Genomic DNA, 24,668 nt, shown 5'->3' on the forward strand with positions numbered 1-24,668 from the left:
GAGAGAGAGAGAGGCTATTGGGAGGAAGAGTGGGGAAGATTTTTGGAAAGTTGGCTAGGTTGTGTAAGACAAGTCACGGGCTCCCTGTAGGGGGGTACAGTTTTGACGGGGGTACAGAGAGCCATCAGAGGTAGCGTTTGGGTTAGGGATAGAGGTCAGCAGGGGACAATTAGAAAAGGCCCACAGGGGCGGATGAAGGGTCCCTAGGGGCTCAGGGGCTCCCCTTGACCCTCCCCCGCCTCTGTTTCCTACTTGCAGGGAAGCAATTTCCTGTCCAGTGGCTATTTCTGCCCATCCGTTTCCAGAAGGTGGGGAGGGGAGGTGGGTTCCCCCAGCTCCCAGCACACTCCTCCCCTCTTACTCTCTACCTCCTCCCTTGGGGCTCGAGGCCAAGACCTGGGGCAGCTGAGCATTGCCTCCTCTCCCACAAGGGGCCTCGGCTCCTTTCTGTCGGTGAAAAGGCACTTTCTTGGCTTTGAGACCAGCAGAGCTCTTAGGAGGGGTTGAGGGGTTGTAGGGGTCAGGACTCCAGAAGAGAAGGGAAAGGGGAGGTTTAGTGCCAAGGAGACACAGAGCAATGGTCAATACTGGGGGGTGCAGTTAGAGCTAAAATTGAGATCAGGATCAGATTGGGATTGGGGATAAGGTGGGGTGAGTGTAATGGTTACATTTAGAATTGGGGTTAGGGTCAGGAGCAGGGTGGAATCCACTCTTGGAGGCAGGATTAAGGATAGATTGAGGACATACTCAAAAGCCAAGTTTGGGCTTGGGGTCCAGGGTGAGATCAAGGCTGAGTGAGGCTGAGGCCTGACTTAAGGCAGAGACCAAGGGCTGGATTTAGTACTGGGGCTGGGGGTCTGACCTGGAGCTCCAACTGAGATTGGGGCCAGAGGGTCAGAATTAGAGCGAGGACAGAGTTAGAATTTGGGGTTGAAGCTACATTTGAGAACATTGCTGGGGCTGAGTCCTGAGAAGGGGTTAGAATCAGAGATGAGGTGAGAGTCCCGGGACCACGGATCAAAGATTCAAGCAGGAAAGTACTTCAGAACCCACTGAGTCCTACCCTCTCATTTTACAGACAGAAAAGTGAAGGATCAGAAACAGTAAACTGCACTGTTTTGCAGTTGTGTCTGGCTCTCCACGACCCCTTTTGAGGTTTTCTTGGCAGATGCTGGAGAGGTTTGCTATTTCCTTCTCCAGCTCATTTGACAGATGAGGAAACTGAGGCAAACAGGGTGAAGTGTCATGCCCAGGGTCACACAGCTAGTAAGTATCTCAGGCTGGATTTGAACTCAGGAAGATGAGTCTTCCTCACTCCAGGCCCGGAGCACTAACCACTGCACACAACTAAGTCCTCCCTCCAGAGCTGTTTTCACTGCCCACAGATGAGAGTCAGAGGGTCAGACAGGGATTGGGGTTGGAGCACTTGGGTTAGGGTAACAGTTAGGGGTCATGGTTGGGGGTAGAGCAGAGGTGGCATTAGAATCAGGGATCAGAATTAGGGTCCAAGTTAAGGTTAGGTTTAGCATTAGGATCAGAACTGAGATTAGAATGAGTTGGGGTCTAACTTGGGTTTGGGGTTAGAGTTAGGGTCTCAGTTGTGGTCAGAGCCAAGCTTGCCAGTGGGATTAGGATCGGGGTTAGAGTCCAGACCCTGGCCAGGTTCCTTTCTCCCTGAATTATGGTCATCTCACATTCTGTTACCCCTCCCCACTCACCAGACAGCGGCTCCTTCACCTTGGGTGGCGCTGGGGCTGGGGGTGATGTCCCCAGGGCTGGCTCCCCTGAGGGCATCAGCCTTTCTGCCAGGGACCCCCGGCGGGACTTGGGCCCTCGTCCCAGCCTCAAGAAGGCCAGCCTCCGGGCTGCCTCGCCTGCAGCCTCAGCATCCCCTGTTCCACCCTGTCGGGCCCCGTTGAGCCTGGCCAAGAGGCCAAAGTCGGCAGAGCTCCGCCGGACCCCAGGGCCCAGCACCCGGCCCAAGAAGGAGCGGGTCTCCCCATCTCCAGGGCTGCCCACCCGTCGGCCCCCTCCCCTGCCCAGCTTGAAGGGTGACAGGCCCACCAGCTTCTCCAGGGTGGCCCGGCGGTGGCAAGAGGCCCCATTAGGCAGGGTAGAGGCTGACTCCCCACGGAAGGCATGCAGTTCCCCCTTCTCTTCCTCATCCTCTGCCCCTGAGGAGGACTCAAAGGGGTTCCTGGAAGGTGTCAGGGGCAGAGTGTTGGCACGAGTCCCCTTTGGGTCTGGCATTCGAAGGTTCTTCAGGATAGGCATTATGGGGTGGGGACCTAGAATCAGAATCATCAATGAATCTTTTGGTTTGTTTGTTTAATCATTGAATCTTAGACTTTCGACTTAGACTTAGAATCATGATACACTTTTCAAATCCTTGATTCTCTTAGAATTCTAGAAGCTTAGAATTATAGACTCATACCCTTGGGCACACCAAATCTTAGAATTCAGGAGTCCTAACATTTCAGACTTGTAGAATCTTAGAATTACACTCTTAGACCCTTAGACTAAGAGAACCTTCGAACCTTAGTCTTACACTCTCTTTGTTCATGGATTCTTAAAATATCTGAATTCTCAAATCATAGAACTCCCATAGAATTCTCAATTCAGAGAATCTCAGACTTTTAGAGTTTCAGCAACTTAATCTCATTCTATGCAGCTAGGTGGTCCAATGAATAGAACACTAGGCTTGGAGGTAGAAAGACTTGAGTTCAAATCCAGCCTCAGACTCTTACCAGCTGTGTGACACTGGACAAGTCAATTCACCAAGTCTGCTTCAGTTTCCCCCACTGTAATCACTACTTCCCACCATTGTTGTGTGTATGAAACAGGATAATATTTGTAAGTTGTTACTACTTATCCTCAGCCTCACAGACTCAGCACTTTTAGCACTGCTTGACCCTTGGACTCATGGAATCCCAGAATTTTAGAATTCTGAGAATTCTAGACTCTGAATACTCTCAGAATCCTATCCTTAGACCCTTACGCTCACAGACTCTTGACTTCTTTCAATCATAGAACCTAAGGAATCTGGTGCCCCATCTGGGCCCTTTCCCCATTTCTTTGATCTCTCCTTTTCCCTGTCCAGTAGAGGGAACCATATATAAATAAACCATATATAAAGTATTGCTCACACATGATTCAACTCCTAGAATTTTTGCTAGAGAGCCTCAACCACCCTCACATCTCTTTTTGGGTGGGACTGTTGAATTGGCCCCAAACTAGCCCCACCCCAGCCCCTGCCCTTTTTATAATTCCATGAGAAAACTCTCTTCGAAGGAGAAGCCAGTCTACCCAATCCCTATTCACTTAGAAAGCCTGTTGAGGTTTCCCTCAGCCTTCAAGGCCTCACCCAAATGCAACCCCCTTTAAAAGCTCATCCTCAGAGAATCTTAGAATTTGAAGGGATTTCTGCATTAGATCTGGAGCCTCTAGAGAGCGAGGCTGTTTTTGCTTTCTTTCTTTGTCTCCCCAGCACTTGGCACAGTGTACACAGTAAACATTTAATAAATGTTTGTTGATGGACCCAGTGACCTTAGGCGTCATCTACTCTAACCTGTTCCTGAACAAGAACCCTTTCTCCAACATGCTTAGCAAGTGGGCATCCGGGGTGGCTAGGTGGCGCAGTGAATAGAGCACCGGCCCTGGAGTCAGGAGGACCTGAGTTCAAATCCAGCCTCAGACACTTAACACAAAAACGAGCCGTGTGACCTTGGGCGAGTCACTTAACCCCAATTGCCCTTCCTTACCCCCTCCAAAAAGCAAAACAAATAAACAATAACAAAAAAACCTGCTCCTAGAAAAAAAAAAGGAGGACATCCAACTTTTGATTAAAACCCCCCAGTGAGGGAGAAACCCCGCCTCCCACCTCCCGAGGCAGCCCATTCCTCTTTAGGATGGCGCCAATTATCCCAAAGTTTAAATCTGCCTCTTTGTACCTTCCCACTCTGCTCCTCGTTCTTCCTGGGGGGGACGGAGGGAGGGAGCCCAATGAGGAGAAACAGAACAAGACTCTTCTCTCCTTCACAGGACAATCCTGCAGTCAATAAAGGGAGATCTCCCCCAGCCTTCTCTTCTCCAGGCTAACCACGTCCAGTTCCTTCAGTGGATCTCCAGATGGCATGACTTCAAGACCCTTCAGTATTCTGGTCACCCCTCACCAGTTTACTAGTGGCCTTTCTAGAAGGTGGTACCGAGAACTGAGCACAATAGCGTGTCCTCTTTCTTGATTGTGACTATTGACTTTGTGTTTGCAGTACAATTGGAGACCCCTTCTCTAAACCCATGTAGAACCTTTCATGTCTATTCTCTGGGTGTGGCCACTCATCCATTTCCGAAACCACGTTAATTGTACCATTGTCTAGACACACCTCTCCATCTTAGAGCCCACAAGCATAGCTTGGGAGATTTTTTTCAATTTCTTTGATATAATCTAGGTAAATTACACCCACAGCCTTCCCTGATTGACCAGTCTAGTAACCCTATCAAAGAAGGGAATAAGGTTAAGCTGGTGTGACTTGTTTCTGATGGAGCCACAGTAGCCCTCTGTCATCATGGCTTCCTTTTAGAGACATTCACTAGCTAAATATTGGATGATACATTCTGGAATTTTACCAGGAATATAAATCAAGCTCACTGGATTATGGTTTGCAGGTGCCACTCTTCCTTTCTCCTTCTCCAGTCCTGTGGTTCTCTTTTCCATGATCAAAGATCATGGAGTGGACAGTCACATCAGCCAATTACTCAGTGCTCTAGAGTAGAGGCCATCTGGGCCACCAAAGCAATCCCATGCCCTCTTACTATCTTCCTACTTAGTCTGGTTATCAATTCCCCATCAGCCATTTTTGTTCTGTCTTCAGTTTAATGATCATTCTCTTGGCTGAGAAGACAGGAACAAGGTAAGCCGAGGCAATGAGATTCTCCATTCCCTGGTCCTTTACTTCCGCCACCCCCATAGCTTTTGTATAAATTCATTTTTGTTGTTTTTAATTTTCTTGGCTAGCTTCCACTTTTACTTGGCTGAGGGAAGGAGTGTCCTTCTCTCCCCTCTCTCCTCACCAACCCAAATGGGATTCCCTCCTACTCTGAGCCTTCACAGCTTGACACTGTCCTTCCTTCATGGCCTTGTTCCCTATCCTGTCTAGGACTGGGGGCTATCTGTGGCTGGATCCAAGCCACCTCCTCCAAATATAGGTCAGGTTGCACCTGGGCAGCCAGGTGATGCAATGGGTAGAATGCCAGTCCTGGAGCAAGGAAGACTCCTCTTCTTGAGTTCAAATCCAACCTCAGACACTTCCTAGCTGTGTGGCCCTGGGCAAGTCACTTCACCTTGTTTGCCTCAGTTTCCTCATCTGCAAAGTGGAGCTGGAGAAGAAAATGACAAACTACTCTTGTATCTCTGCCAAGAAAACCACAAATGGGGCCACAGAGAGTCGGACATGACTGAAAAACAACAGCGTCCTCTCTGAGCTCAGAGACTCTTGACCTTGTCCCCCCTTGGTTACAGACCGTGCTTGTTGAATCAAAGTGAATAGAACTGTATATTGGAAAATGCTACTTCTCCTTCTCTACTTATCACTTAACCTTTCTTTCCCCTCAAATGCCATCATCATACTCTAAGATTTGGTCACCTTTGAGGTCAGGGTCTATGGGTACAGGAGAAAGATCACCAGAGGTATGACCTTAGGTGAGCCACAAACTTTCTGTCCCTCAGTTTTCTCATCTGACTAGACAGCCCCTGACAGCCCTGTGGGCTGAACCAAACCAAAACAAACCAAAACAAAACCAAGCTAGATGCAGAGGCCAGAAAAAAACCTGCTGGAATCCTGCAAGTGCATGGATATTAAGTTGGCAGCTCATATATGATCTTTGATGCACAGGGGTCGAGTTAGCATTTACACTGAGCCCTTACTGGCTTCCAAGGGCAAGGAATGAGGGGAGGAGCAAGACCAGTCCCTTCAAACACGTGACCTCTCTGGCCCTGAGGCACAAGGAGGATTGCCGATGTTAGAGACGGAAGACCTGGGATCAAATCCCCTCTCCAACATTTCCTAGCTAAGGGGGAGAAGGAGCAGGAGGAGGAGGAGGAGGAAGAAGAAGGAGGAGGAGGAAGAGGAAGAAGAAGGAGGAAGAGGAGAAGGAGGAAGAGGAGGAAGAAGGAGGAAGAGGAGGAGGAGGAGGTCTTATATAGCAAGGTTTATTTTAACAAAGATCTTTACACGTGTTAACTTGTTTGATCACCTATTCAGCTAGAGTCCCTCCCCTCTCTGAATCTCAGTTTCCCGGTCTAAAAAAAGAGAATCATGTTCACACAGGAAAGGCATGTTAGCATTTAAAGTCCAATCACAATCTGACTCCAGGATGATTATACTTTTTCTCCCCCTTCAGGCACTCCAGTCAAACTGGTCTCTTTACATTACATCTCCTCTCTTTTGAACAGCCTTTCACAGGCTGGACCCCACTCCTGGAAGGCCTTCCTTCTTTACTGCCACTTCTTAGAACCTCTAGCCCCTTTCACAGGTCAGCTTAAGTGCCCCCTCCTGCAAGAAATCTTTCCTGGTTATGCCCGTTGTTCCTGCCCCTTCTCAATGCCTTCTTTATTTCATCTATACTTTTTGTATGTGTTTATTCAGGTACATTTTTGTCATTTGCCCCCAGTCCAATAGAATGTGAGCTCCCTGAGGGCAGGGACTGCTATATTTTTGTCTTTGTGTACCCTGTAACTAACAGTATAGCAGGGGACAATAAATCATTATTGATTTGAATTTAAAATTTTAGTGGTAGAGGAATTAGCACTGTCATTATAATTATTCCTCTACCACCAATTGCTTAAGAGCTACATTATGAAGAGAGACATAACATGGATCTGAAAGTGCTTCTCTCCTGGGTCAAGAAGACAGGGTCCTCAGGCTAGCCTTTGGGATTTATTTTTTTTGGATATTCCGGGACTGAACACAACCATGTCCCAAGGAAGATTCTTCGGTGACTGGCAAGCCACAGGAACATGGTAAACCAGGCAATATTTGGAGTTTAGGGATACTGACAAGATCATAAAAGCAAGCCTCTTAAAGCCAAGTTGTTTTTTTTTAAGTCAGGTTTAAGTCCAGCAGGGAGTCATAACTGTAATTTTTTTCAAGAAGGTACATAATTGTGTCAAGGTGTTTGTGTTTCTTTAAGTCCTGATCTAAATTACAGTTTTTTTTTTAAATAAAAGCTATACTTTTAATGATCTGGCCATCACGAGAGATGGCATGGTGACAAAGAAAGGGCATCAGTTTTAATTAAGTCGCAGCCCTGCCACTTCCTAGCTGTGGAACCCTAGGCTAGTAACTTCTCCTTTCTGACCCCAGCTTCTTCAATTGTGAAATGGGGTCAGCAAAATTTGTATTATTTTAGGAGAAATCCATTTGGTAAGGAGGGAACCATGATAGAAATATAGGTCATGACGTAGATTCTGCATGCATTTTGTATTGCCTTTTCATATAGGGGGAATCTGAGTCTCTAAGGTTAAATTACTTGACTGGGGTCATAGCTAGTTAGAGTTTGAGGCAGGATTTGAACTCGGGTCTTTCTGATCATAACCCCAAAACACTATCTGCTACAGCATGCTATAATTTCTTCCCCCTCCAGCCATTCCACTACCACCTCCAAACCCATCGCCACACTCCCCCTTCCCCTACTAAGTTCTCTGCTTTCCTGCCTCTACCTCTCCCAGCTCTAGTTTCCCTGATGGTCCCATCACTGGGTAGATTAGGGAGTCAGAGGTCTTACTGTTTGTTGCCTGTGTGGCCTTGGGAAACCTCTCTGGACCTCAGTTTCCTCATTTGTAAAATGAGGGGGTAAAGGATTCAATAATTTCTAAGATTCCTTTCAGCTCCGTAAAGAGGATATGCGATACTTTCTATGTCTCCTTGGTTGCTGCTGTGATTATAGTGAATAATAAAAGTTTTTAATGAACAAAAAAGACATTGCTAGGTCTCATTCGCTGCAAATAATGGAGCATACCCCTGAAGTGGTCGCTTTATTGGAATTCACATTGCCTATTTCCATTGGGCTGGAACCAGTTTCTATATTTACATAATCATAACTTTAAAGAGTGCAAATTGCAGGTGTTTCTATTATAGCTGTCCAGGATTATAGAAACATATCGGGAGGAGTGAAAAACAGTTTTTAAGCATTTACTTTGTGCCAGGCACTATGCTAATAGTAATCTTGGATTGAGAGCTGAAGCAGACTTTTCAGTGTCATCAAACCCACCGTTTTACAGATGTGGAAACTGAGGCCCATCGAGGGCCAATGAGTTGCCCAAGGTCATACACCTGGTGAGCAGCAGTTCTTCGACACAATCCCAGATCTTCAGACTCCAATGAGTGAATGAATGAACGATTGATTAATAAATGCCTATCAGGTACCGAGAACTCTGTTAGGGCAGGAGTATACAAAGGCAAAAGTGAAAGTCTCTGCCCTCCAGAAGCTTACAATCTACAAGGGATAAAAACACTTTCACAGATAAGAGTAAACAGGATCAGGGCAAAATAAATACTCAGGCTAGGAGCTGCATCTTGGAGATAAACCAATTCCTAATTAGCTCAATTTGCATTTACATTGCCTTGTTGATGAAACATTTAGATAGAGGCTTAGAGGTAAAACGCCTAGATAGGATTTGATGCCTTTTTGACTGAACTTTAACTATTAGCTATCTCCTGTTGTCCCAGAAGCCTTCCCCCTCTTACTTCTAGGGCCTTAGCTCTGGGAATGATTTCCTCTTTATCCCATATAGTTTGCTTTGGACACACACACACATCTATATATGCCTGGAACATAGTAGATACTTGATAAATGTATATTGATTGATTGATTGTTACAGACTCTTCCCCCCTCATGCTGAGCTCTAAGGACACAAAGAAAGCTTCTCCTGAGCTCACCGTCTAATGGAGAAGACAACACGCAAACATCTTGACTTGGAATGGTGGCTTTGGAAAGCTGAGACTCATATGCAGGATTCTTGACGCCCAGTCTATTGAACACGTGTTAAGCACCCTCCCCTCAGATTTATGCATAATTTAGCCATTGCATTTTCATACAGAAGCTAACATTTATATATCACTTTCAGGTCTCCAAAGCTCTTTACAAACATCATCTCGTTTGATCCTCACATCAACCCTGAGAGGTAGATGCTCTCATTATCCCCATTTTACAGATTGGGAAACTGAGGCTGAGATTAAGTGATTTGCCCATGGTCACACAAACAAGTACTTGCCTAAGGTAAGATTTGAACTTAGGTCCACTGTTCTAGCTACAGCATCACCTATCTGTCCCAAAGTAAACTTGTGGGGGCTGTATGCAAAACCCCCTGTTCTCTTAATTTCCAATGCCAAATGTAAGCCTCTCTATTGGTATATAGCAGGGAATTAATAAATGCCTGTTGCCTGACTTTATTGCTCTTCGGTTTTAGGGTGTGGCTTGCCAAATCTGACCATGAACCTAATGATAGCAAAAGAAAGCGAAGTCATGACTCCAATGGGGAAAAGCCACAAAATCACTGAATGTGAGAGTTAGAAGGGCACCACTGGACCATTAGTACCAGCCAGCCATGAAAAGAATCCCTACCAGAGCAAAGTCAGCAATGGTCATCCAGCTACTACTTTTCCAAGCAGTTCATTCCACTTTGTAACAGCTCCTGACGTCTAGCCTCGATTGGCATCTTCCTGCCTTCTGCCAAAACTGGTGGGTCTGCAGTCCGGGGCCAAACAAATCTAATCCGTCCACCAGAGGACAGTTCTTTAAATCCTTAAAGGAATATCATCCCCTTTCCCCTTCCCCAGGAATTAAAACACCCAGAACAACTGCTGACTGACCATGCCTCCCTTATCTTATGCACATGAAATTGATTTTTTGTACCCAAGCACAAAGCTTTACATTTACTCCTGTTGGATGTCATCTTACTAACTTCAATTCCAAACTCCATTGACCTGTCTACATCCCTTTGGATCCTGATTGTCATCCAGTGTGCTATCTCTCCCTCTCAGTTTGGTTTCACTTGCAAATTGGATGAGCGTATTGTCAACACCTTTATCTACATCTCAGATAAAAAATGTGGAATTGCTTAGTGCCAAGCACAGATCCTTGGGGCCCTTGCCACATTGACATGAAACTTATCAACAACTCTCCTTTGGGCTCAGCCATCCAAGCTCTTCTGAATTCATCTGAATGTGTCATTGTCTAATCTGTGATGCCTCAATCCTCTGTTTCTGAAGGAGCTGCTAATGTGACTGCCCTCAAGAACCCTGGCTCTTAGCTTTCAGTCCTCAAACTAGAGCTGGGAGGGGCCTTAGAATATGGAATGTCAGAGCTCACCCTTCGAGACTAATACGATCCCTTCATTTTATAGATGGAGAAACTGAGGCCCAGAAAGGGGAAGGAACTTAGATGAGGTCATACAGTAAGTAAGGGGTAGAATATAAAGGAGAATAAGGTCCCCTTGAATTCTCAATTTCATAGCAGGACCACTTACTTGTTCCTAAGCTCTTCTAGTCCCATGCACCACCAAACCTATTTTTCTGGATCCAAAATCTCACTCAGGCTCTGACATCTCCCCCCCACCCTCCAACAGGCGCCCAGTGCTCCAGGCCCCAGCCTGACTCACTTCCCAGACGCCTCTCTTGCCCCCTCCTGCAGGATGTGTCTGCCAGAACTTTCTTCTTCCCCCAGGGTCTGCCCCTCCCCCCTTACCCTTCTCCTCTGCCTCTCCTTCCTGCACCTCACTTTAAAAATGATCCTCTGAACTCAGCTGCCTGCACCGCCTGAATTCTGACCAGTTCATGGAATCCACAAGCACCTGACTTTGCCATATAGCCCATCCCTCCCTCTTCCCCAATGCCACATCTCCTAAATGTTCATTCTTCCCTCTCTCAGCTCTCTCTCTCCCCTCCAGGTCCCTTTTCATCCCTCATCTCTTCGTCCTCCCATCCCATCCATCCATCCTGTCTCACCACCTTGTTCTCTAGTCTCTCAAACCCATTTCTTCATCCCTTATCTTGACATCCCTCCATCTCCCCATTTCTCCATCCCTGTTCTCTACAAGTGCACTCAAAATTAGAAGGCTTGATTTTTAGTTTCACTGGGGGATCTTTGGTAAGAATATTAACTCTGGGACTCAGTTTTACTATCTGCACAAAGAGGCAATGTGTTAGATGGTGCCAAAGGTCCATTCTAGCTCTAAGAGTCTAGAATTCTAGGCCTGCCCTGACCCCTTCTCCTCAGCCCTTGCTCCCTCTGGTTCCCATGATGTCGTCTTCTTACCCTCATCTCCTCTCTCCCCAGGCTTCTCCGAGTCCCCTATTCCACTGCATTGACAAGGAGATCCAATGCCTGGCTTCTTCCTAGCCTTGGGCTTTCTCAACTTGTTGGATAGAAAAGACCCCCACCCTCCCTACCCATCCTGTCTCCTGCCAACCCTTTCCTCCCCCAGGAGCTGGGGACTGGGAAACCGGGGACCCTGGGGGGAGGCCCTCACCTGAGTCCCTCTGACCGCTGGTCCCAGCCTCTGTCTGGACGCTCTAAGTGGGCACTGCTGGCTAAGGGGAGTGGAGCCCCACTGGGGTGGGGGGGGCGGATCTGGGTCAATTTCCTGTCAGGAAACCCCTCCCTCTCTGGGGCCAGGGGGGCCGGGAGGGACTCATTATCTGTCTGCCCTCCAAGGCTGAGCTGTGATTAGAACCTGGCTCCTCCCTGCCTAAGATCTGGGCTGGGGCTGGCTCAAGCAGATTCTCTACCCCCCCCCATCTTGGCGGTGCTCCCCCTCCACAGTCTCTTCCAGTCATATCCCTTTCCCTCCAGCCCACTGACACTCCCCACCCCCCATCTCTACTTATTGAAGAGAACTCTGCACTTGGCATGCAGAGCCCTAATTCCTGGATCTGCCCCGACTCTCCAAGTGACCTGGGACAAATCCCATCCCCTCCTATGAACCTTGGTTTCCCCTTCTAGTAAAACGAAAGGCGTGGACTGCTCTGGCCTTTTTAGTATTCTCTCTAGCTTGGAGACTCTTGGAATCTATGAATCTCTGAGTGCAAAACTGTAAATGTGTACGATGCTAAAAGAGATTTCAAAAGATCAATGAGCTGGAAGGGTCTTTAGAAGCAATCTAAGAGTCAACCCTCTCATTTTACTGATGGGGAAACTGAGGCCTCTCCAGGTGAAGTGATTCTTCAACATCATGGTGCAGCAGCAGCAGCCCCATGACCAGGCCCTCTAGTTCCAGATTCAGCCTAAGGGGAGAAGCAAACCTCAGTTTCCTTTCCTAGAAAATGGGGATACTAGTATCTGTAGCTGTGGAAATTCAGTAAAATAATCCATTTAAAGCATTTGCAGAATTTAAAAGTGCACAGAATTCATTGACCAATATTAAAATTCTAACGTGTCTAAGTCATTCTATTCTATTCTGTAAACAGAAGTGGGGAATGGTGGGTAGAGAATTGGGATGAGAGAAGGGAATGGACACAGAGATGGGGATAAGGAAAGGGACAGGATTAGAGATGCTTTCATGTGAACACTGACTCTTCCCTAGCTGGGTCGGAAGAAAGCTGAGGTTGGCAGAGAGTGGGGGTGAAAATGCTTCACGAGTTCAGAGGTCAGGGTTCTGATCCTGAAACAATGGTCTGGTGGAGGAGGAGCCAGAGCCCAAGGCCCCCTGGACTTTCCTCGGCATTTTCCTGATGCACTGGCCTGGAAAGTCAGAGACTTGAGTTGCAGGCCCAGATCCCTGCCACTGACTCACTGAGATGAAGGACTTCTGCTTCCCCTTCACTGTGCCTTAGTTTCCCCTTCTGTAAAATGAATGAATTGAACTGATGATGCTTGGGGTCTTTCCTAGCTCTGACATCCCCTGTTCTAAGGCCCCTCCCAGTCCTGACCTTCCCTGTTCCGAGGTCCCTCCCAGCTCTGACATCCCCTATTCTACAAGCCCTCCCAGCTCTGACATCCTGTTCTAAGGCCCTCCCAGCTCTGACATCTTGTTCTAAGGCCCTCCCAGCTCTGACATCCCCCCATTCTAAGGCCCTCCCAGCTCTGACATTTCAAAGGGCTCTCCCAGCTCCGATATGGTGTGGTTCTTTTATGGGGGGAACTCATCAATCTATGTTCTCAGTCTTTGACTTCAGTCCCTCCCTGACTCAAGAACCTTTCAAGATTCTCCCAGCATCCACTTCAAAGAGGCTGTGGAGACATGGTCTTCACTAATTGAGAGCCATCTATAATGGGGCCCCTATGTGGGGAGGGGGAATAAAGGGAATTAATAGTGCAGAGAAGAGAGTGTCCTCTTGTGGGGGGGAGGACGTGCTGTGGGCTCCATTCTCCCATTTTCTGCTGCCCTCTAGTGGATGTCATGAGAATTCTGGTTCCCAGAAACAGGAGGGTAGGCTTGTCTCCCCAGCGCATCCTGGAAGCCCCAACCCACCCACCCACCTTCTGTCTTCTCCAAACTGCCATTGAGTAACTCAGGGCACCCCGAGAGCTGCTCCAGAAGGCTTCTCATCCCCAGCCCATGGAGCCCTTGGCTCACACTACCTCCCCCCCAGAGGCCTGAAATCCCGCCCCACTGCTCCCATTCAGGATTTCATTCTAAAGTGGGCTGGGCAGCAGGACCCGGCTCCCAGCTGGACTTCGCAATACACTTTGACCCTTCCCTCTCTGGGGCCTCCCTCATCTGTGAAGATGGGGAGTGGGATTAGTTATTAGTGTTCTGCAAGTCAAGAGCCCAGAAATTTCACTTCCTTTTTCCAGCCTTCCGTTTCCCCATCTGTCAAAATATGGGGTAGAGGATAAACCAGTTCAGGGGCCTGGCCCCAGGACTCTGGACTGGGATCTGAGGCCTACTCTGTCCAGCCCCTCCCCTGCTGTGCAGCCCATTCAAAGAGACTCAGTGCCACAGCAAGTACCCGTGGCCCAGGGCACATGACTAATCTTAGTCTCTCTCCCTCTGTCCCTCTGCTCTGGATCTTTCCCTCTGGCCCTCTCTCTGTGTCTCTTTTGTCTGTCCGTGTTTCTGTGTGTGTGTGTCAGGAGCAGAGGATCTGGGGAGGGAAGGGTCCTGGCTCACGTTCCCAGTGCAGCTCTCTCGCCTGGAAAGGGGAGGCCAGAGAAGGGAAGGGACTCGTTCAAGGTCGCACACCTCCAGCTCAGAAATGTGTGTTTCTGCGTGTGTGTGTTGGGCTGCCCGCGTGTTGTGTGTGTGTTAGCGGGGAGTGGTCTTTCCGCCTCCCTCTGCCTTTTCTTCCTTTCTCTGTCTCCCGGGGTCTCCTGCTTGCCTTCTTCCCTCCCTCTGTCCGCCCGGCTCCCTTCTTCCGTCTGTAGAGCTTCGGCCTCTGCTCCTCTGTGCTCTATGCTCACAGGGTGCGGGAGCCTGCGAGCCCCGACACATCCTCCCTCTGCCCGGCCTGTGGGTGCCCAAAAGGGGCCCCGCCCTTCCAGGCCAGTCCCGGCCGAGCTGAGCTGGGCCCCCCGCCCCCTCCTCTCCTTCCTCTTCCTCCTCCTTCTCCCTCCCCTCCCCTCCCGCGTGGGGGAGCCTGCGCCTTTAAGGGCGGGCGGGGGGCGGGGGCTCGGGCTCCCCTCCCCCTCCCCGCCCCCTCCCCCCCCCCCTCCCTGACGTCTCTTCCTCCCGGGCCCCTCCGCCGCCGCCGCCGCCCGGGCCGGCTCCGCGCCCCCTGGCCCCCCCCAGCCCCGGCCCCCCTCCCCCCATGGAGCCCGGGCTCCCTTGGAGCCGGGGCCACTAGGACCCTCGGGTGCCCTCCCCCAGCCCCGGCCCCCAGTCCCCCAGCCCGGGGCCGGCTCCCGGAGCTGGGGGGCCGCCCTTCCCGGGACCCCGGCGTCCGGGGGCCCCCAGCCTTTGTGTGGGAGGGAGCGGCCGGCGGTCCGGGGGGCAGGGCCAAGGCCGGGGCCGGGGGGGTCCCCCCCCCCGGACCCTGCAGGAGAAGATGTCTTCACGGACCGCGCTGGCTCCGGGCAACGACCGGAATCCCGACTCGGTGAGTCTGCCCTGCCTGCCTGGGCGCTGGCTGGCCACGGCCTTCTCCCCGGCCGTCCGAGCTCCAAGCTCCCTGGACCTGCCTGCCAGGCCTCCCGATCCCCCTTTCTCCAGGCAGCGCCCCGCACCTTCCAGGCTTCTCCATCCCCCTAGGACTCCTCACCCCACGGACCTGGGGGTCCCGCCCGCTGCCCCCCCCCCAGGTAACCTCCCATCTTCCAGTCCTTCCGATGCCCTGGGCCTGGGAGTGCCCTTTTTCTCCAGGTAGCTGTTCCACACCTTCCAGGCCCCTTGATCCCCTGGCCCAGACAACCCTACCCCCGCCCCCAACCCCAGACAGTTCCCACTATTCCAGCCTTCTGGGCCTGTAGCTATTTGCCTGGCCACCCTACACTGTCCAGGCCTGATCCTGGGTCCTGAGAGCTGGATTCCCTCTATCAATCACAGTCTTCCAGGCCTGCACCCCACCTCCAGGAAGCTCCCCCACCTCAGCCCTATCCTTTGGCCCTGAGAATTAGTCTTAGCGACCCCCCCACTATAGAAGCCTCCTGGCCAATGAGAGCTAGTATTTTCTCTCCCCCCCCCCCCCACCTCCACCCCTACAGCCACTGTCCTTTCCTCTGGGCACCCTTGTGAAAGACCACATCTCACCCCCAGCAGACCCCATATTTTTCCTCCAGGGCTAGCTTCAGTTCAGGGGGCTGCCCATCACCATTCTAGAAGGCTCAGAGGTCCCCATGTCACTTTTTGGAAGCACCCCACCCCTGCCCATTTTCTAGGCCTCTTTCTCTTTCGGGGCCAACCAGTCTCCTTTTCTCCTTCCTTTCAAGGCCAGCCTGAGTCCTTCTCTCCCCCAGGAAGCCCCCCATATTTCATGCCTTTCTTCTGCCCCCACCCCTTCCAAGGCTAACCTGGCCTCCGGAACCTTTCTCCCTTCCTGTACCCTTCCCCCAGAGGCCTGCTTTATCCTGGCCTCAAACCCCTTCTCCCAGGCAGAACCCCCTCCCCCCATCTTCTAGGCCTCTTCCCTTGGCCCTGAGCACCAGGGCACTCCCATCTCTCACTTTTTCCTTGGGTGCTGAGAGACACCACCTCCTACTCTAGGCAGCACCCCATCTTCCAGACCTCTCCTTGCTCTAAGAGCCAATGTTCCCTCCCAGAAATCCTTATTTTCCAGGTCCTGTCCCCTGACTCTTGGAAATCGCCTTATTCTCCTCTAGGCAGCTTCCCAGCCCTGTATTCCCCAATGCCCAATCCATGGTTCCCCCCTCCCCTGGCTGCTGAGACCCCTTCTTCCTGTATTAACCCTCCAGCTTTTAGGCCTTCCTAGTTCTGTGGCACCCTCCCCACATACCAGTCCCTTCTTCCTTCCTTCCTTCCTTCCTTCCTTCCTTCCTTCCTTCCTTCCTTCCTTCCTTCCTTCCCTCCTTCCTTCCTTCCTTCCTTCCTTCCTTCCTTCCTTCCTCCCTCCCTCTCAAGGTCAGCCTTTAGCCCTTCTTCCTCCCTCAAGAAGCCCCTCATCTTTTAGGATAATTCTGCCCAAGATTCCAGTGTCTCTCTCCCTCCCCCCACCTCCTTGCATTTGAGACTTCCCCAGGGAAGACTTCCATCTTCCAGACCCCCCTCTGCTCAGAGGCCCAGCTGGTCCCCTCCCCTAGAATGCTTCCTCAGCCCTTAGGAGAGGGCTCTTCCATTTTTCCCTCAGAGACCTCAGATCATATGGGCCTCTTCTTCTCCCCCTTTCTCTCATCCAGGGCTGCTAGCTGCTGGGAGGTCCCATTTTCCAGGTCTTCTCTCTCCAGGTTAACTGTTTTCTCTGTAGGAGAGAGCTTCCTTTTCTAAGGAAGCCCAAAGCCTCCTTTCCTATAAGGGCTTTCCCTAGAGCTCTAACCCCTACTTTTTCTTCCCTTTGTCCCCCTCCTTCGGTTCCCAGCTTTCTCCTGCCTGAGAAGGCCAAAAGAGGGTGTGTGGTTTAGAGGTATTTCTGTGCGTCTCCATCCTTCCCTTCCAAAATTGAGATGAGTTGCTTCTACCCTGAGAATCAAAAGGGATCCCTTCTTCCCACCTTTGCTGCTCTCCCCCAGCTCTAAGTAGTGGAAGACTGGGCCTCCGACCCTGCCTCCTTCTCCCCCTTTCTGGTCACTGTAATACCAAGCAACCCTCCCTCTGTATTTCTCTGGCTCCTATAATTCTGCTGCTAAAGGTAGCTCTGTCCTGGGGGGGGGGGGGTGTGAGGTTCTGATGGTCCATAGTTCCCCTTCCCTGCCAAAGAATACCCCCCCACTAATCTCCAGCTGCCCCCCCCCTTGACTCCACCTCAGTTCCCTAGCAACGGGCGCCTCATACCTGGGGTGCCAGCCCAGGCAGAGGGAGCTAGGCCAGATGGTGCCGAAGGCCGATTTTAGCTACCACCCCCAGGTTGGGGGTGGATGGGGGGGGTCCGCTGTGTCACCTACTGACCCCTGACCCCTTAATTCCTCAGAGGGTCCCTTTCTCACCCCCCTGATGCTGCCTTGGTGCCCCCAATATGGGACAGGGGCTGCTGCTGGAGCGGTTGAGAGGGATCTCAAAGCACTTCGTCCTGGAGGGGTGGGGTTTTGAGCTGAAGGAGGCCGTAGAGATCCTCTAGTCTCACCCCTTCATTTTTCCAGAAGAAAGCATTGAGGCCCAGAGAGAGGGACTGAGTGGCCCAAGATCCCCTCAGAGAGACAATCTTGACTCTTAGCCCAGGGCTCCACTCTGCCATCACTGCACATCTCTCAGGCATATCAAAGTGCTTTCCTTCAGGACCTTAGACTGCCCTGTATCTATTCCCTGGGGAAGAAACGAGGCCTGTAGTTTCCACATGTCGGGGGGTAAGGCAGGCCTAAGGGCCCAGAACACAGGCCTACACATCCACTGGCCTCCTTGGGGCTGAGACTGGTCCTTGGGCTGGGGCAGCCTTCCCCTCTCGTTCCCCTTGACAAACACAAACCTCACATGTTGGGCTTGCTTGACTGCATGAGGGTCTGAATGGGGAAGCAGGGTCTGAGTCTGAGGGCATGAGGCAGAGGCAAGGTCCTGTTCTATATTGATGGGGAGAGAGGGATTCCTGGGGCCTGAAATAAAGAGGGGTCAGAAACCTCAGATCCCGAATGGGGAGAACCCAGAACCTAGAATGTTAGGAACAGGGAATAGACTGGAAAAGATGGGGGAGGAACTTGGGGGCAGAAGAGATGGAAAAATGGGGGACTAAGTGTATGGTACAGAGTGCTGGAGTGTTGGGGACAGAGGCGAGGGAATCTTGGGAGACAGAGTGTGGCCCAGAATAAGAGAAATGGAATCTTGGGAGAAGAAATTTGGAGGGCCAGAATATTGGGGGTTAAGCCTGGATGGTAGGGGCTGGATGTCAGCTGTTCTGGTGAGGGAAACTGCCCTGAAGACCTCGAGTCTTCATTGACCAGGAGGAGCTGGGACCACAAAGGTGGATGAGGATGTATTGTTGGTCACCTGGGACCCTCTGTGCCCTCCTCACTCTCTTTCCAACTTTGGGGATGGAGCCTCTGCCCCACGTGGGTAGAGGCTGTTGTGGGACTGGAGGAAGGTCCACTGAATTGTCTGGAGCCATGGGTCTAGGCAGGGAGGAGGCCTAGGTCAGGTAGTCTAGGAACTGGGTCCTTAGGGGGATGGTGGAAAGCACACCTCATTCTAACTTCCACTGACTCACTCTTGGCAAGTGCTTCCCTTTGTGCTCAGCCTCAGTTTCCTTTGCTGTGAAATGAGGAGATTGGTATCCAGAATCTTGGAGGGCCTTCCTTATTCTGGCATTAGGGGTTATCAGACACAGAACACATAGACAAAGATGATCCTTGAGGGCCTGCCCTCTCAGGGAACCTGGGCCTCCCTTTCCCTTTGGCAAAGTCAGAAAGAGAGGGCACTTTATCTGGGCCAGCGAGAAGGGAGAAGAGGAAGAGGAGAGGGTAGGGGTGGGCCTCGGCGGGTGCCCAAGGCCAGGGGGCTGAGTCACCGGCCCAAACCGGCTCTCCTGCCTGGGCGGGCCCGGGCAGGTGAGGAGCTGACAGCCCCGTCCTCCACAGCATGGAACCCTGAGCAGCGGCAGGTCCTCAGACAAGGGCCCCTCCTGGTCCAGTCGTTCATTGGGTGCCCGTTGCCGAAACTCAATCGCTTCGTGCCCGGAGGAGCAGCCCCATGTCGGCAACTACCGTCTCCTGCGGACCATTGGGAAGGGGAATTTCGCCAAGGTCAAACTGGCCCGGCACATTCTCACTGGGCGAGAGGTAGGCAGGGGCAGATCCCCATGTATCCAGGGATGGTCTGAGGGCTTTGGGAAGGATACCTGCCTGAGGATTGGGAGTCTGACCTGGGTTCAAATCCTGACTCTGAAGTCCCTGTAGGATCTGCAGCCACTTATTCATCATCTCTGAGCCTCGATTTCCCCTTCTGTAAAAAGGACCCTAATCATACTTGGGGTGTTGTGAGGTCTCAATGAAATAATAAATATAAAATGCTCTACAAATGTAAAAAAAAAAATGGACACATCAATCATCACCATTTCAGTTCTAGAAGGGGCTGTTTCTCTTCTGGGTCTCCGTTTCCTCATCTATGAGATGAGGGAAATTGGAGTTTATGGTCTATAAGAGTCTTTCCAGCTCAGAATTTATGATTCTACTGGTCCCTTGGGCCATCTTTTCCCTTCCCCCAGCTCTCAAGGTGGCTGGGAGGGTGGGGTGGGCAGGGAAGACGTCACTCCCAGGATAAGCAGGGGATGTCCGGCTTGGTCTCAAGGTCTGACTTTGCAGGTTGCCATCAAGATAATCGACAAAACCCAGCTGAACCCCAGCAGCTTGCAAAAGGTAAGTGTGAGTTCCTTCCCCCCTCACAATTCCTGCTGCCACCCTCCTTCTGCTGCTGCACACCCAGGGCCCTGGCAGGGAGAGGCCCCAGGGAACACCCAGTGCCTCTGGTCTTCCTGCCTGCTAGGCACATGCTGTCCCCTGGCCTTGAGCTGTTAGGGAGACTGGGGACCTGATGTTCCCTGAATGTGGTGGCCCTTCCTTCCGGGAGTTTACCCTCCCTTATGAAACGTTAGCTTTCACATTGCCACAAGGCCTGCATTCAAATCCAGACTTAACTTCTCTGTCTGACCTTAGGGAAATCATTTAAGCTCACTTTCTGTCAACTGAAAGGGGGTGGTTGGGGTTGAATGATAACCATCTCTGAGGGCTTTTGTGTTTAAAACCCGTCCCTTTCCCTCTCCTCCCAGCTCTTCCGAGAAGTCCGAATCATGAAAGGCTTAAATCACCCCAACATTGGTGAGGCTCTGGGCTTTGGGGGGTGAAGGGCTGAAGATTTGGATGAGAAGTTCCGGGTCGGGCTGGGGGACAGGGGAGACAGCTCCAGTGCTAAGGGGAAGGGGCACACTGATGCTGACCTCAGGGGCTTATTACAGTGAAACTGTTTGAAGTCATTGAGACGGAGAAAACCCTCTACCTGGTCATGGAGTATGCCAGTGCTGGTGAGACACAGTCCCTCTCCTTCCTTCTTCCCCATGCCATTGTCCCTGCCATGACCTTTGCCATGGATGCCCTTCCTTCTCCATCATTCTGTCCCTGTGTTCCATCCCCAACATTCCCCTCTTGGTGCCCAAATCCTCCTCAGCCCAGCTCTCCCCCATCCCTCTCTGTCCACCCCCAGTACCTTTCCCCCTCCCCACCTGTATACACCCCTGTGTCTCCCTGACCCTGTCCCTGCCCCCCTCAGGGGAGGTGTTTGACTACCTCGTGTCCCATGGCCGCATGAAGGAGAAAGAGGCAAGAGCCAAGTTTCGGCAGGTGAGGGAGAGGGGGGGCGAGGGCGTGTGGGTCTGGGGGTCTGGGTGGGGGTGGGCCTGCCCCTCTGCTATCTGAGGGTGAGGGCCAGGGCTAGCGCCATTGGCTGAGACCTCTGTGTCCTTTCTTCCCCTCCCCCCATGGTTCTTTTCTGCTAGATCGTCTCCGCTGTACATTACTGTCACCAGAAAAATATCGTACACCGAGATCTGAAGGTGAGTCAGGTCCCTTTGAATCTACTCCCCCCCCCCATATTCCTAGTGTCCCTCACTTCCTTATCCTTCTTAAGACCCCCATTCTACTGTTTCCTATGATGCCCCACTCCACTGTGCTCTTTGACCCCAACATACCATCTGTGACCTCTGACCCCCACCCCACATATAATACCCCTGTGACCTCTATATTCCTGTCATCTAGTTCAAGTGAACAAACATTTACCAAGGGTCTAGGAGGGCAGGAGTGGGTGTGGGGATGGGGGGTAGAAAGGGAGAGGGATGGAGTTTTGGATCCAACTCTGCTCTGCCTTTGTGGGCCTAATAGGGGTCAAAGTCATAAACAGATCCCTTGGCTAAACAGCAGGACTATGGACGTGGGGCCCTGTGGAATATGAGGCATTGGCACTGGGCTTTACAGGCTTAGTAGGACGTTATGGGTGCCCAGGATGTGTTTGGGAGGGGTGTCATGCCTTGTGGGTGGGACAGTGGCTGCTGGAAAAGTGGAAAGGTGACACGAGAGAGCAGCGATTTGTGCACGGTTTTCTGAGTGCCAGACAAAGGAGTTTCTTCTGCCACTCAAGATTCTTGCTGTTCGGTTGTTTGCACTCCTGTGTGACTCTCTGTGACCCTATTTGGGGTTTTCTTGGCAGAAACATTGGAGTGGTTTTCCATTTCCCTCTCCGGCTCATTTTATAGATGAGGAAACTGAGGCAAACAGGGTCAAGTGATTTACTCAGGGTCACACAGCTAGTAAATGTCTGAGGCTGGATTTGAACACATGAAGAAGAGTCTTCCTGATGCCAGGCCTGGTGCTCTATGCACTATGGTAGCCTTAAGTGGCCCTCAAGATTCTTGAGCTGGAGAGACCTTTGGGATATTATTCAAGTGACTTATAAATAAAGAGTAGACTGAAGGAAGGAGGGACTGGAGGCCTGGGGCTGGCTAGGAGGTTATTTTAGTAGGGTTTTTTTTTTGAGGCAGTCAGGTTTAAGTGATGTGGCCAGGGTCACACAGCTAGTAAGTGTCTGAGGGCAGATTTGAACTCAGGTTCTCCTGACTCCAGGGCCAGCGCTCTTTCTACTGCACTACCTAGCTGTCCCCAGTTCGGTTGTTCAGAGAGGGTGGTCACCTTGAGCCGGTGCTGACATCAGAGGGCATCTTGTCCAACCCTCCCACCCCGCCCCTCCATATACCTTATTTTAAAGATGAGGAACTGGAGCCCCAAGGGGTAAGGGATTTGAACCCAGGCCTCTTGACCCCAGTGCCAGGGCTCCTTCTGCTCCTGATCTGTTCCACAATGGTGGAAGGATCCATTGGACTTGGCCACTGTTTGACTGGGGAAGGTAAAGGAATGGAACAAGGAATGGAAAGCTGTCCCCACCTCTTGAGCCTGGAGAGACCGAGGCCAGCACCTCGGAGGAGACAGGCACGTTGAGGTGGAGGAAGGTGATGAGTTTGAGGCCTTGGGGGACCATCCAGCTGGGGGCGCCCCGGAGGCAGCTAGAACTCTGGAGTTCTGGGCTCAGTTCAGAGCCATCAGAGGAGAGGAATGGAGAGGGGAAGGCCTCCTCCAGTGCAGCAGAGTCTGTCCTGGGGGGATAGTAATGTAATAATTAAGGGGCTCTGGTGACTGTGAGATACGCACTGTGCAGTTCTTCTTGTTTTCTTTAGCACTTGGTACACAGTAGGTGTTTAATGCTTGTTGAATGGATGAGGTGGAAGAGAGAGACAAGGGCAGACTTTTTTTGGGGGGGAAGGTTGCCTACATCTGGGCAGAGAAAACAAAGAAGGTGTGGCTAGAGAGACAGGAGGAGAACCAGGAGAGTGTCCTGTTTAGGAGAGAGACAGGCGCTGAGCAAACCGTGTGAAGCCTCAGTTTAGGCGCCAGGACAGGGGAGAGAGTGGGCATTGGGTGAATAGCAGGGCAGGGCTGTGCTCCTGGGAGAGGAGGAGGGCGTGGGTCCAGGCTGAGCCAGAGGAAAGAGAAAAGGCCCCTGGAGAGCCCAGTGGCCTCTGGGTACACACAACCCCAGAGGGTCAGAGGATTTTTGAGGGTGGTTACAGTGTGTTCCTGGGAGTGAAGCAAAAGCTACAATGTTACCCAAAACCTTAGATACAGTGAATGTGTCCCTGGGGCCTCCATTCTCCGCCCCTCCCTCCGGTTGGCTTCTTAGTAACATGTATGTTGTGTCCTTGGGCCAGTCCCTTTTCTCTGGCCTCTTTCCCTGACTTGGGACTTTCTCAGCCTCCCTCCCGTCTTCCTAGAAGGGGAGAGATCGCCCCCTGGTGGAAGTTTCTGAATTATCGCAGAGAGCTGGAAGGGACCTCAGGAATGGATCACTTGTTTCCTCGACAGGAGTAGGAAACTGAGGCAGCAAGAGAGGAGTGAAGGGACTGGCCCAAGGTTACACAGGGATGAGCCAGGGGTGGAGCTAGGATTGGAAGTCTGGCTAAGTATCCTAGGGTTCTTTCCACCTCACACCAGGACCTAGGATGGAACTGAGGTCTGACAATGATTGCTGAATGATGTTGGACAAGTCTTTGTTCTAATGAGGGTTTGAACCAAGTACTTACCAGAGACCCTCCCAGTTCTCACATTCCCTGTTCTAAAGGTCCTCCCAGCTCTCACATTCCCTGTTCTAAAGGCCCTCCCAGCTCTCACATTCCCTGTTCTAAGAACCCTCCCAACTGACATCTCTTGTTCTAAGGCCCTTCCCACCTCTGATGCTCTGTTCTAAGGACCCTCCCAGCTCTGCCATTCCATATTCTAAGACTACTCCCAGCTCTGACATTCTCTGTTCTGAGACCCCTCCTAATTGACATCTCTTGTTCTAAGGCCCCTCCCAGCTCTGATGCTCTCTGTTCTAAGGACCTCCCCCTCCCCAGCTCTGACCTTCTCTGTTCTAAGGCCTCTCCCCATCTGATACTCCAGAGTCTTCCCAGTTCTGACCTTCTCTGATGACCTGTAGGACTCACCTGGACCCCCTGCCCTCCCCCTTCCTGCAGGCAGAGAATCTGCTGCTGGACGCAGAAGCCAACATCAAAATCGCTGACTTTGGCTTCAGTAATGAGTTCACGCTGGGCTCAAAACTGGATACCTTCTGTGGAAGTCCCCCATATGCAGCCCCAGAGCTATTCCAGGGCAAGAAGTATGATGGGCCTGAGGTGGACATCTGGAGCCTAGGGGTCATTCTCTACACACTGGTCAGCGGCTCCTTGCCCTTTGATGGCCATAACCTTAAGGCAGGTGCTGGGCTGAGCCCCACGGATTGCTTGGGAGGGAAGGAAAGAAGAAGAGAAAGAGGGAGGGGAAAATGGAAGGAAGGAGGGAGGAGGGATTGGAGGAAAGAAGGGAGGGGGGAAGGATGGAGGGAGGAGAGAACGGGAGGGGAAATGGAAGGAGAGAAGAAAGGAGGGAGGGAGAGAAGAAAGGAAGGAGGAAGGGAAGGAAAGAAAGGGAGGGAAGGAGGAGGGGAAAATGGAAGGAGGGAGGAGGGATTGGAGGGAAGGAAGAAGGGAGAGAGAGAGGGGAGGATGGAGGGAGGGGAGAATGGGAGGAAGGGAAATGGAAGGAGAGAAGGAAGGAGGGAG

General features: G+C 51.5%; 2 protein-coding genes across 5 annotated transcripts in view; one reads left to right on the forward strand and one right to left on the reverse strand.

Annotated features, from left to right (window-relative positions):
* The window catches only part of EXOC3L2 (exocyst complex component 3 like 2), a 28,462-nt gene extending 16,847 nt beyond the window's left edge, over positions 1 to 11,615 (reverse strand). For 2 of the 3 annotated variants that reach the window (XM_069088992.1, XM_069088994.1), the window contains exons 1-2: positions 11,528 to 11,615; positions 1,719 to 2,288 (exon numbers count right to left, since the gene is read on the reverse strand). In XM_069088992.1, coding sequence (XP_068945093.1) covers positions 1,719 to 2,274 — 556 coding nt within the window. In that variant the 5' untranslated portion in view covers positions 2,275 to 2,288; positions 11,528 to 11,615. Of the gene's footprint in view, positions 1 to 1,718; positions 2,289 to 3,950; positions 5,554 to 11,527 lie in introns of those variants that run through there. The other variant, XM_069088993.1, reaches the window with a different exon arrangement.
* A 3,267-nt stretch (positions 11,616 to 14,882) lies between these two features.
* MARK4 (microtubule affinity regulating kinase 4) overlaps positions 14,883 to 24,668 on the forward strand; it is a 23,687-nt gene continuing 13,901 nt past the window's right edge. For both annotated transcript variants that reach the window (XM_069089031.1, XM_069089032.1), the window contains exons 1-8: positions 14,883 to 15,035; positions 19,111 to 19,311; positions 19,834 to 19,887; positions 20,298 to 20,346; positions 20,484 to 20,549; positions 20,795 to 20,865; positions 21,021 to 21,077; positions 24,084 to 24,320. In XM_069089031.1, the coding sequence (XP_068945132.1) occupies positions 14,985 to 15,035; positions 19,111 to 19,311; positions 19,834 to 19,887; positions 20,298 to 20,346; positions 20,484 to 20,549; positions 20,795 to 20,865; positions 21,021 to 21,077; positions 24,084 to 24,320 (786 nt within the window). In that variant the 5' untranslated portion in view covers positions 14,883 to 14,984. The remainder of the gene's footprint in view (positions 15,036 to 19,110; positions 19,312 to 19,833; positions 19,888 to 20,297; positions 20,347 to 20,483; positions 20,550 to 20,794; positions 20,866 to 21,020; positions 21,078 to 24,083; positions 24,321 to 24,668) is intronic.

The sequence above is a fragment of the Petaurus breviceps genome, unplaced genomic scaffold (assembly GCF_028583685.1).
Source record: "Petaurus breviceps papuanus isolate PSGF00001 unplaced genomic scaffold, PetGlider_PUasm1.0 185, whole genome shotgun sequence".
NCBI classification, from domain to species: domain Eukaryota; kingdom Metazoa; phylum Chordata; class Mammalia; order Diprotodontia; family Petauridae; genus Petaurus; species Petaurus breviceps.